At 49.3% G+C, this 12,738-nt stretch overlaps 2 protein-coding genes across 2 annotated transcripts in view; one reads left to right on the forward strand and one right to left on the reverse strand.

The window, feature by feature from the left end:
- Positions 1 to 12,738, forward strand: part of LOC144588812 (uncharacterized) — an 856,730-nt gene that overhangs the window by 121,969 nt on the left and 722,023 nt on the right. The window lies entirely within an intron of this gene.
- The window catches only part of EFCAB8 (EF-hand calcium binding domain 8), a 53,346-nt gene that overhangs the window by 15,657 nt on the left and 24,951 nt on the right, over positions 1 to 12,738 (reverse strand). The window contains exons 11-17 of the mRNA XM_078391742.1: positions 12,166 to 12,296; positions 10,025 to 10,092; positions 7,987 to 8,135; positions 5,922 to 6,059; positions 4,742 to 4,837; positions 2,854 to 3,081; positions 838 to 908 (exon numbers count right to left, since the gene is read on the reverse strand). Of these exons, the coding sequence (XP_078247868.1) occupies positions 838 to 908; positions 2,854 to 3,081; positions 4,742 to 4,837; positions 5,922 to 6,059; positions 7,987 to 8,135; positions 10,025 to 10,092; positions 12,166 to 12,296 (881 nt within the window). The remainder of the gene's footprint in view (positions 1 to 837; positions 909 to 2,853; positions 3,082 to 4,741; positions 4,838 to 5,921; positions 6,060 to 7,986; positions 8,136 to 10,024; positions 10,093 to 12,165; positions 12,297 to 12,738) is intronic.

A 12,738-nucleotide genomic window follows, 5' to 3' on the forward strand; every position in this document is an offset into this window, starting at 1 on the left:
TCTAGCCAGCAATAAACAAGTCACTGCTGCAACTTGTTAATAGCTGGCTTGGCACACATTCAAGAATCATGGTGGGGACCCATTAATTCCCAGCTGGAAACCAGTGAAGGCTATTTGCTTTCCACATTAAGGAAGAGAACAAAAGCTGGCTAGATAAGCTCAGTGGTTTAGGTCTGGCTCCCCAGAGGTTGGAGTTCGATTCCCTACTGCGCCACCTACAAGTAGAGCCTGCCTGGGTGGCCTTGGGCAAGTGTCACCGTCCCACGGGGGCCCCATCAGAAGGAAACCACTTCTGGGTAATCACTACCTGGAAAATAGTTATAAAATTGTACTTGATATGCACCAAGACGGAGAGGTCTCTTCTAGAGAGCTTCCCAATTCAGCTTTTCTACCCAGTTAGTAGAGTTTCTCCTCCACCACCTTCTCCGGGGGGGGGGGGTGTCAAATAGCCCTGGGATCAAAGGAGCCTGAAAATACTTCAAAAGGGGCCACCTAATGGTCCTCATTTGGCCTGCATTTCCTACTCTGACCGGCAGCAGCTTTACTGAATATCAGATGCAGAGAACTATTTCTACAGTTCTGCTCCCTGGATCGCTCAAAAGTCAAGATGCAGCCACGGGTTGGACAGGAGGCTTTCCACATGCAATGGACGTGCTCTACCATCAAAGCCCCCTCCTCGCCTGGTCTCTCTATCTCTCACTCACACTCACACACACACACACACACACACACACACACACACACACACACACACACACACACACACACACACACACACACACACACACACAAGTTTGGGTACAGGCAGATGTTCACCAGAGTTTGCCTCCTACTTACAGGTACCACGTCACCCTCCGGCTCCACCCTGCCACAAAGATCTTGTAGTTCATATAAAAAATGCAACTGATCTGTTAGGAAGACACAAAAGGAAAAGCAGGAAAAGACGTGTTGAACGCTGAGCTTCATTGGCAGCGCTCAAGCCTTGTGGAGCCCTACAGAAAAAAGATAAATGAGGATGATGCTTACCCGGGGGGGCAGGTCAGGGTTCAGTAATTCATGTGACACTTGCTTTTATATGCAACCAAGAAAGGTGATCCAGGTACGTGCAGTCACCTCTGCCTGCTAAGCGTGTAACTTGGTGTGGGAGATGGCAGCCGGCAGCCCTTGTTGATCAGGAGGCTGGAAGACCATCCATAGAACCAAATACTGGAGTTGGAAAAGGGGGCCTGTAAGGCCATCAAGCCCAACCCCCTGCTCAGTGCAAGAATCCAAATCAAAGGAGATCTGCGAGGTGGTGGTCTAAATTTGTCTTGAAGGCCACCAGTGTTGGAGTGCTCGCCACCTCCCAAGGTGATGTGTTCCATTGTCGTACTGCTCTAACAGTTAGGAAGTTTTTTCTGATATATCAACCAAAATCTGGCTTCCTATAGCTTGAACCCATTATTCCTGCACTCGGGGATGATCAAAAATAGATCTTGCCCCTCCTCTGGATGAGAGCCTTTCAAATGTTTGAAAAGTGCTATCCTATCTCCTCTCAGCCTTTTTTCCCTCAAGGCTAAACATGGGCCAATTCTTTCAGCCTTTCCTCCTAAGGCTTGGTTTCCAGGCCCCTGATCATCATCCTTGTCACCCTCCTCTGAACTTCTTCCCATTTGTTAGCATCCTTCTCGAATTGTGGGGTGTCCAGAACTGGTGACAGTTCTCTAGATGAGTCCTGCAACCAGAAGAGATGCCAACAACAAGCTGGCTGTTTTAAGAAACAAATTGGAGGGGAAACTATCCTGGAGTCTGAGTAGAAAATTCCAGCCATATGGCCCAAGGTAATGAGGCATTTAACAACACACACTCACACACTCACAACAGGTTGAAACCAGCTCCCAGCTCACATTAAGCAACATGCCTGGTAGGGTCATCTCTGCCATGACCATCTGGGGACTTTAATTCCTAATTTTTCCACTCTCAGCCTGAGGAAGTGAATTGAATCATGAAAGCTTGTGTTTAATGTTCAATTTTTAGTGGCCCAGATAAAGGTGTCTCTTCTACTTTTGGAGTGTGTAAAGGACCACACAGCTTTCTCTGTGGGTTTTGGGGTTGTTGTTGTTGTTTTAAGCTGGAGGAGGAGGATACTGCCTCTTCACACTTGGCACCAAGCTCTGTGGGCCAGATGCTATCATTTCGAACGGCACAGTCCCGGCAACCACACGCAAGATCAGAACTTGACCAAACACGACTGGGTTTATTCCTGCGTCTGTCTGTGCGAAGGGATTCGTGGTCTCACCAGCTGTTCGGCATGGAATCCATGACCGCCACCAACACCCACATCTCCTTGAACGAGGAGCAAAGATTCTGCCCCCTTCCCCCCCCCCAGAAAAAAAACAGATCTATAATACAAATACCCCAAGCACCCTTTGCTGTTCTGTCAGGCTCAGAGAGTCACGGCTGCTCCCAGACCAATCCAGGAGGACGGTGACCAATGTTCAAGAAAATGACCTCTTTCGTTAGGGCAGGTGAGCAGATATTGGAAAGGAAAATCAAATGTCTGTTCCAGCCCTTGATTGACCAGCCTCTGTGACAAGACAAGGACTCTTTTCACCCCACCCCAGCCTCTTGTTTGGGCCCTGAAATCTGTAGCAGTTGGTTGGGTATTGATTTAGCAGTTCTTTACATCTCTGGAAGAAAAAAGGGATGTTTCTAAAGGAGTGTCATAGAAGAGAGGGCAGATACCTAAACACAGTGGCTTAAGGTCTCCGGGTGCAGAGTTCGATTCCCTCCCTCCCGGGCGCACTTTTCCAGAGGGTCCCCCTTTCCAGCTCTTGCGGTTCTAACCAAGCCGGTCCCGTCCCTTCAGCTCACCTCATTCTTGTCCTCAAAGGGCAACTCCGCCAGGCAGGCCCCGTTGTTGAAGTTCCAGAGTTTGATCGTCCCGTTTTTCAGCGCCGTGATCAGCCGCCTCTCCGGCGGATCAAAGGTCATGGCAGTGATTTCCACCGGGTGCTCTGGGGAAGTGGAGAACTCCATCGTCTTCTGCCCGGTCATGACATCCCAAACACTGACGATGCCGCTGTAGCAGCCGCTGACCGCCTGCGGGGAAGAGAGCACCCAGTCAAGTTCACGCCGGCGGTCGGAGCAGCTTCAGTGTTTGTCACTAGACGTGGTGGACCGACCCAAGGAGACCAGGGGAACCTAACACATTGCTTCCAGTGAATCCCTTTTTCCCAAGAGCTAATACATGATCAAGATATATTTTCAGCTGTAATTTAACACATGATAATCTAACTCCTTTTGCTGTGCAGCTGCAACTTGCAATTATTTTTATGGTTACGCTGAACAACACACCTCTCTCAAAGAGTGTTCCTGCATTGACCTCTCTGTAGCACCAGCTCTGTATTCGTGACCTTGGACGCCCCCTTCACCTCTCTCCAACCATAGTGGAACTGGAAGAGGAGAAGGTGCTGGGCCGGCCAAGGAGGGCTTTCTTTTTTGCTGCAGTGCGGATCAACACCACCAGCGCTGCTGCTGTTTGCAAAGGGGCAGACTTTGGAGTAGGGTTTCACTCTGACCATGAGCTACCCATGCTTCGTGCTGAGTAAACCAGGCCTTTCCACCTAAGATTAGATGCATATACACTTTTTTTTCTTTTTTCTTTTTTGCTTTTCGATGTTCCCACTGAGCCTAGTGGATAAAGCCAAGATGTTGTTCTGAGAATGCTTTACTGTGTGACTTTTCCGCACTGTGATTTACGTCCTTTCTAGTAAAATGCATTGTGCGTTATGTGCCTTTGAGTAGGAACTGATGCACATATATGGGCCCCTAAAAAGGGTTTTCAAGGTAAGTGGGATACTGAAAGGATCGCTTTACCCATTCCACTCCCTCCCAGTGAGTTTTCCTAGCCGGGCACAGATTTGCTCTCTGCTCTCCTGAGTCTTAGTCCTTCAACTCTGTCCACAGCATCGCATCCTGTGCTTTTCCTGCGACCACCGTACAAGGGAGGAGAGGCAGTCTCCTTGATGATGCTCCAGTGCCTTTTCCACTTCCCACAATTGGGATATGCTGGTGCCAGAGCTCAGGGAAATCTCATCTGTGCCTGAGTCTGGCCAGGCTGCTTGGCTCCACCAAGAATCACAAACCAGGCCCATAAGTCCTCTCTTTTCTGCTCCCACCCTCAACCCTGAAAGCAAAAAGGATATCCGGTGTCTGAAGCCCCTCCGGCAGGCGCCCGGCCCATCTCAGGGTCAGAGATTTGTCACCTTCCGGTACACTTGGTCCCATCACCGTTCTCATCGGTGCTTCAATTAATATAATAACAATGTGCCGTCAAGTCAGTTCTCACTTAGGGCTACCTTTCCCAGGATTTTCCCATCTTCCAGAGGTGGTCCCGGGACCGTGCGGCTTTGCTCAAGGCTACACAGGCTGAATCTTTCTCCCGGGAATCAAACTCCCAAGATCTGGCTAAACCACCCACTGGGCCATCCAGGCAGCGCTTCCACTAAACCCACCCTTTGCCCCCTAAAACATATTTTTAAAGGCCATTCATTGCTCCATTGAAAGGCAGGAACAGAGAAAAGGCAAACTGCTTCTCCTTCTAACATAAAATGTGGGTGGTGAGTATGTGCAGAAACGAAGCCCAAAGGAAGAGGCTCGTTTTTCCCCGAGCCTTCCTGTCTGCAGAAAAGCCAAACCTGTCTGCCAAATAGGATGCTGTTTTTCTCCCTCGCCCGGGTCTTCTTCTGCAGCGACTCACCTGTTTGAAGTTCTTGTTGTACAAGGCACAGCAGAGCGGCTGTTCGTGGGATTTGATTTCCGCTTCGGAAGACTCCGACCCAAAAAACAGGCCAAGCTGCAGCAAAGCGACAGACAAAAGCACCAGAGATGAGCCCTAAATAAAAATCTCTCTCCAAGGAAAGGTCCGGGAATAACAGGCCAATCAGAAAAAAAGAAGGGCTCGTACAGACGGCCAAGGCTTTTCCCTCCCTGTGGACCTTCACCTCGTGCAGCAGAGGGGCGTCAGGAGGAAGGCAGGTGGTCTCACCTGCGCAAGGAGAGGGAGCCCAATGGCTCCGTGCAGTCCCACGCCAGCTCTGTGTAGGGTGCGTTGTCTGGCAATGGGTGGCCTTTGTGGGCGCAGGAGGAAGCCTTCTGCCAGCCGGTGAAGCCGCTTCCCCACATTAAACCCCCCCCCACTCCCAGTTCACAAGAGGCTTTTTCCACAGAAGTGCAACTGGCCTGGAAGGACTTTGATGCAGAGTCAGGCCTTGCAGCATCCTGTTTCGATGATGATTCAATGATTAATTGAATGATTAATGATGATTCCCAAAATCAGGCAGCTGGACAGGGGACAAGACTGTGTCACTCCTGTATTGGCCTTCTCAGCCCCACTAGACGCTGCTCCAAATCCTCCATACAGAGGACATGACCCTAGTCTCTCCAGACTGAAGGATGCCTACAGCTAAATGATTCAATGAATAACGAGCACTATATCCAGGTTCCTTGACTCATGGATGAAGGCTAAGAAAATCCATGCCATTAGCTGTGGTCTTTTTTTTTTTTTCCAAATGAATTCACACCTGCCAACTCAGCAGTATGACAACGGAGCCCATGACCTCAAGGGGAGGTGGCGAGCGATCCGACGCTGGAGGCATTCAGGAGAAAATGGGACAGGCGTCTGTCAGATCGGCTTTGGTTTGTATTCCTGCCTTGAGCGGGGGGGCCGGGAGGGGGTAGACTCAATGGCCTCACAAGGTCCCTTCCGACTCCATGATTCTGTGATTCTGACTTTCAACCTGGCGACCCAGCACCGTTTGTTATTCTGTGAACTTAAGACCCAAAAATCAAGAGAGGAGGTCTTCCTTCCTTGGTTCCCCCACAACCTTCCCTCCACCTCCTTCCCAACCCTCTACACCCATTCTGGAAACACCCCTCACCGTATATGTGGCACAAATCAAGAAACTGCCAGGCTGGTGGTAGTAGACAGCTGAGATGGGACAGTTGCCTAGCGGGACATTCCTGCCATGGATCGATTGCAAGCAGAAATGATCCAGCAGATCCCAGACACGGATATTCTGAAGGGAGCGAGAGAGAAGACCTAGTGTGAACAGGGCTGGAGCATCTCTGGAGCATCTCCCTTCCCCTCTTAAACCCCAAGGAGCTCCGCAGGGATGAGCAGTCAAGGGTCAAGAGCTGGCCTAGTTCCCCAGCCAAGGCACCCATCATCCCCTCCATCTGCGCTGTTAAAAGCCGCTACACCAAGAGAGCCCAAAAAGACTAATATGAGGAATCATGCCTTCTCGAATTTTGTCCCTAGTCTCTGAAATAAAATGCCAACAGAGATACACTGGAGTTCTTCCTTCCTTCCTTCAGTTTAGAAAGATGTCAAAAACAGAACTGAGTAAAGCTGCCTTTAATAATTGGATCTCTTGTTGCTGTTGCTGTTTAGTCATTAAGTCGTGTCCGACTCTTTGTGACCTCCTGGAGCAGAGCACGCCAGGCCCGCCTGTCTTCCACTGCCTCCCAGAGTTCAGTCAAAGTCATGTTGGTCGCGTCAATGACGGCCATCTCATCCTCGATCGTCCCCTTCTCCTCTTGCCTTCACTCTTTCCCAACATCAGGGTCTTTTCCAGGGAGTCTTCTCTTCTCATGAGGTGGCCAAAGTACTGGAGCCTCAGCTTCAGGATCTGTCCTTCCAGTGAGCACTCAGGGTTGATTTCCTTCAAAATGGATAGGTTTGATTTCTTGTTCCCTAACCGCCCAGAGTAGACCCTTGGTCTAGATGGGTGGGATATGAATCTAATAAATAATAAATAAATTTGCAGTCCAGGAGACTCTCAAGAGCCTCCTCCAGCACCACAATTCAAAAGCATCAATTCTTTGGTGGCCAGCCTCCTTTATGGTCCAGCTCTGTTTTAATCTTGTTCAGTTTTAATCTTGTAATAACTCCCTGTTGCATTATACCACTATATGGTGGTATAAAGAGCAAATAAATTAAGATAAACATAAAGATCATGAGTCCAGTCAGGAGTCCCAAACGGACAAAAGGAATGAGCCAGCCACTCTGGATGGCCAGCAGGGACTTGTATCCCAGAACTAGCCCGAAACCTAGAAACGAGGAGCAGCTCACGGCAGAGACGTATCCGCCAGGATCCCCTGAGCCCGTTGGCCTATAACCTTCCAAGGGGTCCTTCACTAAAGCCTCAACAGGTCAGTGGCGGTGTGGGTGCCAATCTCCACACCATCGCCCAGCACATTAAAAGCTGTGCACTTCAGCTGGGGAGCTGCTTGCGAGGCCAAGAAGGAGCATCAGAGCTCGGTGGGACCTAAAACACCAGCCAACCCTTCCAATCTTGAGGGGGGGGCATGCCCTTCTTTAGAGGCTGAGGCAGGTCAAGACTGGACAGCGCCCCATCAATGTGAAACACAGAGACCCCCAATGTTGGTGCCACTCAGCTCCCATAGACTTAGAGTGAGGGGAGATGGCATCGCACAAGACAGGCAGATCCTGAATGCTTCATTTGCAGCAGCAGCCGCCACCTCTGGGGAGGTGTGGACTTCAAGATGAGAACTTGGGAACCAAAAGCTATTTAAGGATGCAAAGCACCTTGCATCAGCATCCCTGTGTGCACTTTTTCTGTTGGCACATCTCAACCTTGCTCTGCAGGAATGGGGCAGGGTATTCCTGTTACCCATATCCTGCTCTTTGCACCGGTGTTTCCATAGCAGTTTGCACTGAGCAAAACACAGGACAGCTGTGAAATATAATAATTTCTCCATGTCTTAACACCAGCATGATGGCAGGCTTGAAATCCTCTCTGGAGCTGATTGGAAGAACTGCACACCAGCTCTCAGCCAAAAATGAGAGCGTGAAAATGCATGGCTTCCAACTCACCTCACCCATCATCCCCAGATTCTTGGTCCATGCACCGCCCCAGCTGAATGCTGGGAGCTTCTCTGCCCCCTCCCCCTTCCCTCCAGTGATCCCGACCGGCTCCCTACTTTGTCTTTCGAGACACTGACGATGGTGTTCCTTTCCCTGTTGACCATGATGTGGGTGACGGCCGTCACGTGTCCTTTCATTTGAGTGATGGGGCTGCTTGTGACGTAGGGGTTCCAGATGCAGACCAGTGGCTCGAATCCCCCCGTCACTGGCCAGAGAGAAAGAGGGAAGGGGAGGTAGAAAGGTGGCACCATCAGGTTTAATTTCAACACTGCATCTGTTGATTTATTCAGGCAACTGACAGCCCCACTCTTCAAGCAAAACCCATCTCCAGAGTGCGGACAAAGCATAGATCAAGCGCAGGGATAGAGGAACCATAGAAAAATGTCAGAGGAGAGGGAGGATACGAAATAGATCAAAGCAATGCATTAAAACAGCATCACCTCAATCGCTTAGGCAAAAGAAAAGATCTTCACCTGAAGATCTCTCACACACCCCAAATGATATCTTCGGGCCGTTGGGTCCCCCTTCCCTCTGCGAGCAAGGGCTGTGCCAAAAATATGCCCTGCCATTCCCATATCACTACCGTCCTTCTCTGAAACATGGAGGAAAATCTTTTTCAAAGGTCTGTAAACAGAACCTGAAAACCGAGGAAAGCCCATGTGGAAGGGGAAGGGCCCCTTTGGGCAAGCCAGACGTGTTAGCACATCTGGACCGATGGAGAGTCAGAACGACGGTTCCAATGGAATTTGCTCCATGAGGCCGATGGGCGGACCGATCACCCGCCAGACTGGGCAGATTGGAGGAGACCTTCACCAGGAGATTTCCCCCATCCCCCAGCCATCCTTCAAAGGAAGGACCCTCTTTCCGACAAGAGATGTTCAAAATAGGCACCGTGGACTGAGATCGAAAACAGAGCACCTGTTTTCAGAGTGGGAAGATGGAGTCCGTACATCCGACCCCACTGGTGAGCTAACTGACTGCAGTTTCTTTGTTTGTTTTAAGCACCCCAGTCCTGACTACAACCCTGGCCCTCTACGCAAGAGCAGCACCATCCCAAACAGGCCAAATTCTACATACAGGAACATAAGAGCATAAGGAACGTAAGAAGAACCCTGCTGGATCAGGCCGAGGGCCCATCTAGTCCAACTTCCTGGATCTCATGGGGACCCCCACCAGATGCCTCTGGGAGCAGATGAGACAATGAGATATAACTGTCGCTTGATCCCCGTCTTCCCCTGCATCTGGCCTCTGGAGGTCCCTTCCTTCGAAGCCTGTAGATGAGAGATCCCCATCATGGCTCGTCACCTGCGATGGGACTTTTCCTCCAGGAATTTGTCCACTCACCTTTTCAAGGCATCTAGGCCATCAACACATCCTGTGGCCAGGAGTTCCACAGACAAACATCACACAGGGTCAAGAAATATTTTCTTTTGTCTCTTCTCATTCTCCCAACACTCCATTGGAGTGGAGGTCCCCTGGTTCTGGTATTGCATGAGAGGGAAAAAAGAGCTTCCCTCTATCCACTTGATCCATCCATCACCCCCTGCAGAATTTTATACATCAAACATCAAGTTTGAAAATCAATGTGTAAACATTAACCACTGAAGATCAGGATAGAGATTCATTCTTGTAAGTGTGGTGGACTGAAAGAATTTAATTCATTACGGGTGGTGACTAACCTGTTAATTAAATTTCTCTTTCTCAGATTAACAACAGAGCTTACAAAGAACATTTTGCAATTTGTCACCATTGACCCCTAGTGGCACTCTTTGTTACTGGCTCTTGTCAAAAGGGCCCTTTTTCCCAGATGAACTTTAAACCCTGTTTATACAACTGTTGGCTAGGAAAGGCGGCGTCCACAGGAAACTCAAGAATAAGCATGCCCCGATGCTTGCCATCAGGAAGTGGGTGGCCGAAGCCATTTGGGTGGCAACGCTGGGCTCAAAGCAAGAGTGAACTGAACCCTAATAATCAGCATTGCTCAAGGGGGGCGAGAGAGGCCCGCCCACCTTACCCCCAAAGAGGTATCCGGATTTTTCCCTAAAGTAGTGCGACTTATGTTTTAAGGAGCAGCTTTAAAACACAACAACATACCAAGAATGTTCAGCTCAGAAGCATAGTCAAAACAAAGGATGCCTTTCTTCAGAACAATCATTGCTGATCTGGAACAAAGAAGGAAAAACAAAGCCCAATGACATCCCAGTGAGGAGAGAGAGAATGGATGGATGGATGGACGGACGGACAGACGGACGGACGGACGGAAGGAAGGACAATAGGATTTTCTGGGGATGGGGCAGGAAAAGTCTCCGTCCAAGCATGGTGGATGGCAAAGCAATCCAAAAATTTGGGGCCAGGATCCGGAAATGTCAGGGCCAAGATAACCAACTCAAAATCGAAGAGTTATGACTTGCTCACTCCCCTAACCAAAAGCATCAAGAATCTGACAAAGTAGACACTTTTTCTAAGGGAGGTTGAAGCACGAAAGGATCACCACTACGGCTTCTACCTTGTACTGCTGTGTCTTCAAAACAACTGATCGATTCTCAAGGGGCAGATCGCTTGGTAAAGAAGAGACCAAAAAAAGGCCTCTTCCAGAGACTTCATCTATATCTCTTGATAAGTGATCCAGGGTTCCTGACAAGTATTCCTTCACTGTACTATTATCCTGTGCCATGTAAACTGACAGAAGGAAAGGCTTGGACCTCTCAATTTATGCTCCACGGTGGACTGACTTTCTTGTTTTCTGCTACTAATCTTTTCCTAGACATTTATTGCACCTGTGAAAAATGGGCCCTGGTAGAACTTATCTGTTGCTTTATTGGTGGTATTTTATTGTTTTAATTTGTGGCAAACTGCCCTGGGATCTTCTTGATGAAGGGAAATAAACACACATTTTCAAGGGGAAGAAAATAAAGATAAATGGAGACGTGGAAGCGCAACACTGCCATCTGCTGTCCCATTTCTTAACTGCAACCTCGAATTCCAGCGCCTCGTCCTCTCTGACACCATTAATGATCTATTAAGCACTTCATTCATTTGGTCTTCTTGCAATCCTGACTGTGCTCCTCTTAAATGAATCATTTTCTCCACCATTTTGCTGCAAGTTGAAGTGTCAGCTACAACTAAGGAAGCAGCTTGCTTTAACATAACCCAGTGAATTCATAGAGGAGAGGAGAGTGGACCCAGGGACTTGGGGATTCAGAGCGCCGTCTCCTAACTTTTGAGCCATGCGAAAATGCCAGCTCTCTCCGTTCTGTTTCCCAAACCACCAAGAGGCAAAGACTGGCTTTTGGAAAGGAAAGCTGCCCTGAACCAGCTGATTTGGCCCAAAAGGGTTGCTTTCAAGGCTCCTGGCTTTTCTACACGAGGGCAGCACATGAACTGCATGCCACTTGGGTGCGCGCCACCCTCCTGGTGCAACCAAGACGAGGGACTGGCGTTAACAGGAGGCCTTCTGCTGTCGGGGCTGAAGATCAGGAAGGGAATCCAAGGCTGGACCCTCCGGGAAGAAGGCAACAGAAACGGGAGAGCAAACACAGGAGCAGGGAGGGGCCCAAACCCCAAGGCCTCTCTGCGGTCAACAGGAGGCCTGGACCCTGGGGCAGGAAGTCATCGTTCTGGCTGAGTGCCAAGATGGGTTTCCGGCTGCAACCCTTCGCTCAAAGAAGGCAAGTGGATCGCTCGTGATGGGAGCTCCATCCCCCAGGGAACAGATAAATGGTGAAGGGGTCAATATTAACTGGGGAGGCCGCTGTATTCCCTGCTCCCAGTTCAATGAAAAGAGAGTTGCCTCAACGTTCTAGTCTGAATCCCAGAGATATACGGATGGACCCCCCACTACTACCCTGAGGCTTGGGGAAGAGAACAGCATTGCAATTTATCCATCCCATTGTCACAGGGATACAGAAACATTCACTCCTGGGACTGGAAAGAAGACACAGGTCGTAGGAAGAGGGAGGTTCTTGGTTTCAAAACATTCCCGAAAGCAGAGACATACAGTAGATTCTCAGAAGTGTTTGAGAGACTCAGGCTTTCCCCTTGAAAGACCCCTGGGGAAACATCTGCATTTTTACAGCATCTGCCACATGCCCCTGACAGATGTTAAATCGCAGTTTATGCCCCCTTGATCCTTTGGATTCGTTGCCCTCAAGAGTTCTTCTGGGACCAAAGTAACAGCGCTTTCATCCCATCTTAAGCTATTGCAGAACCAAGAGGGGAAAAAATACAGCTCTTACTGGGTTTTACCAACGTTATGGACCGGAAACGAGGTCAGCGCCATGGCGGACTTATCTGCCGGCGTACAGGAGGCGACCAAATTGAGCTGGGGGATGTACATGATCTGTTGACACCAGTCTCCATGCAAAGCCTACGGAAGGACAGAGTGGGAGGGAGAAGGCGTAACTTTGCCGAAACAAAGACTTTAGAGAGCTGTAGAATAAACGGGATGTGTTCTATTTATGTGCACGTCACATCTGAAAATCTGTAAAGAAGGAACTCATTCTCTAGATAGCATAACATCATAATCATAACTGAAATTACAGTGCATTCTCCCACTGCTCACCTGCCCACCTCCCTGCCTTTTACCCCTGCTTTGCTTTCCATGCTGTGCATAAACACAACTTTTGCTCCACTGTGTCTCTTCGGCTCAAAATATCTTTGCAAGTTTTTGAAAGAAGGCCAGCGCCTGCGGCCACTGAGGGTCAGAAGGCCAGATGATAAGTAATAATTCTCTTTCCACACTCTCTGAAAGAAAAGGGCTAGTATCTGTTTCCAGTCTAAGCAGTCTGCTCTTAATGAGAAGAATTTGT

Source organism: Pogona vitticeps, chromosome 4 (genome assembly GCF_051106095.1).
Source record: "Pogona vitticeps strain Pit_001003342236 chromosome 4, PviZW2.1, whole genome shotgun sequence".
Taxonomy (NCBI): Eukaryota; Metazoa; Chordata; class Lepidosauria; order Squamata; family Agamidae; genus Pogona; species Pogona vitticeps.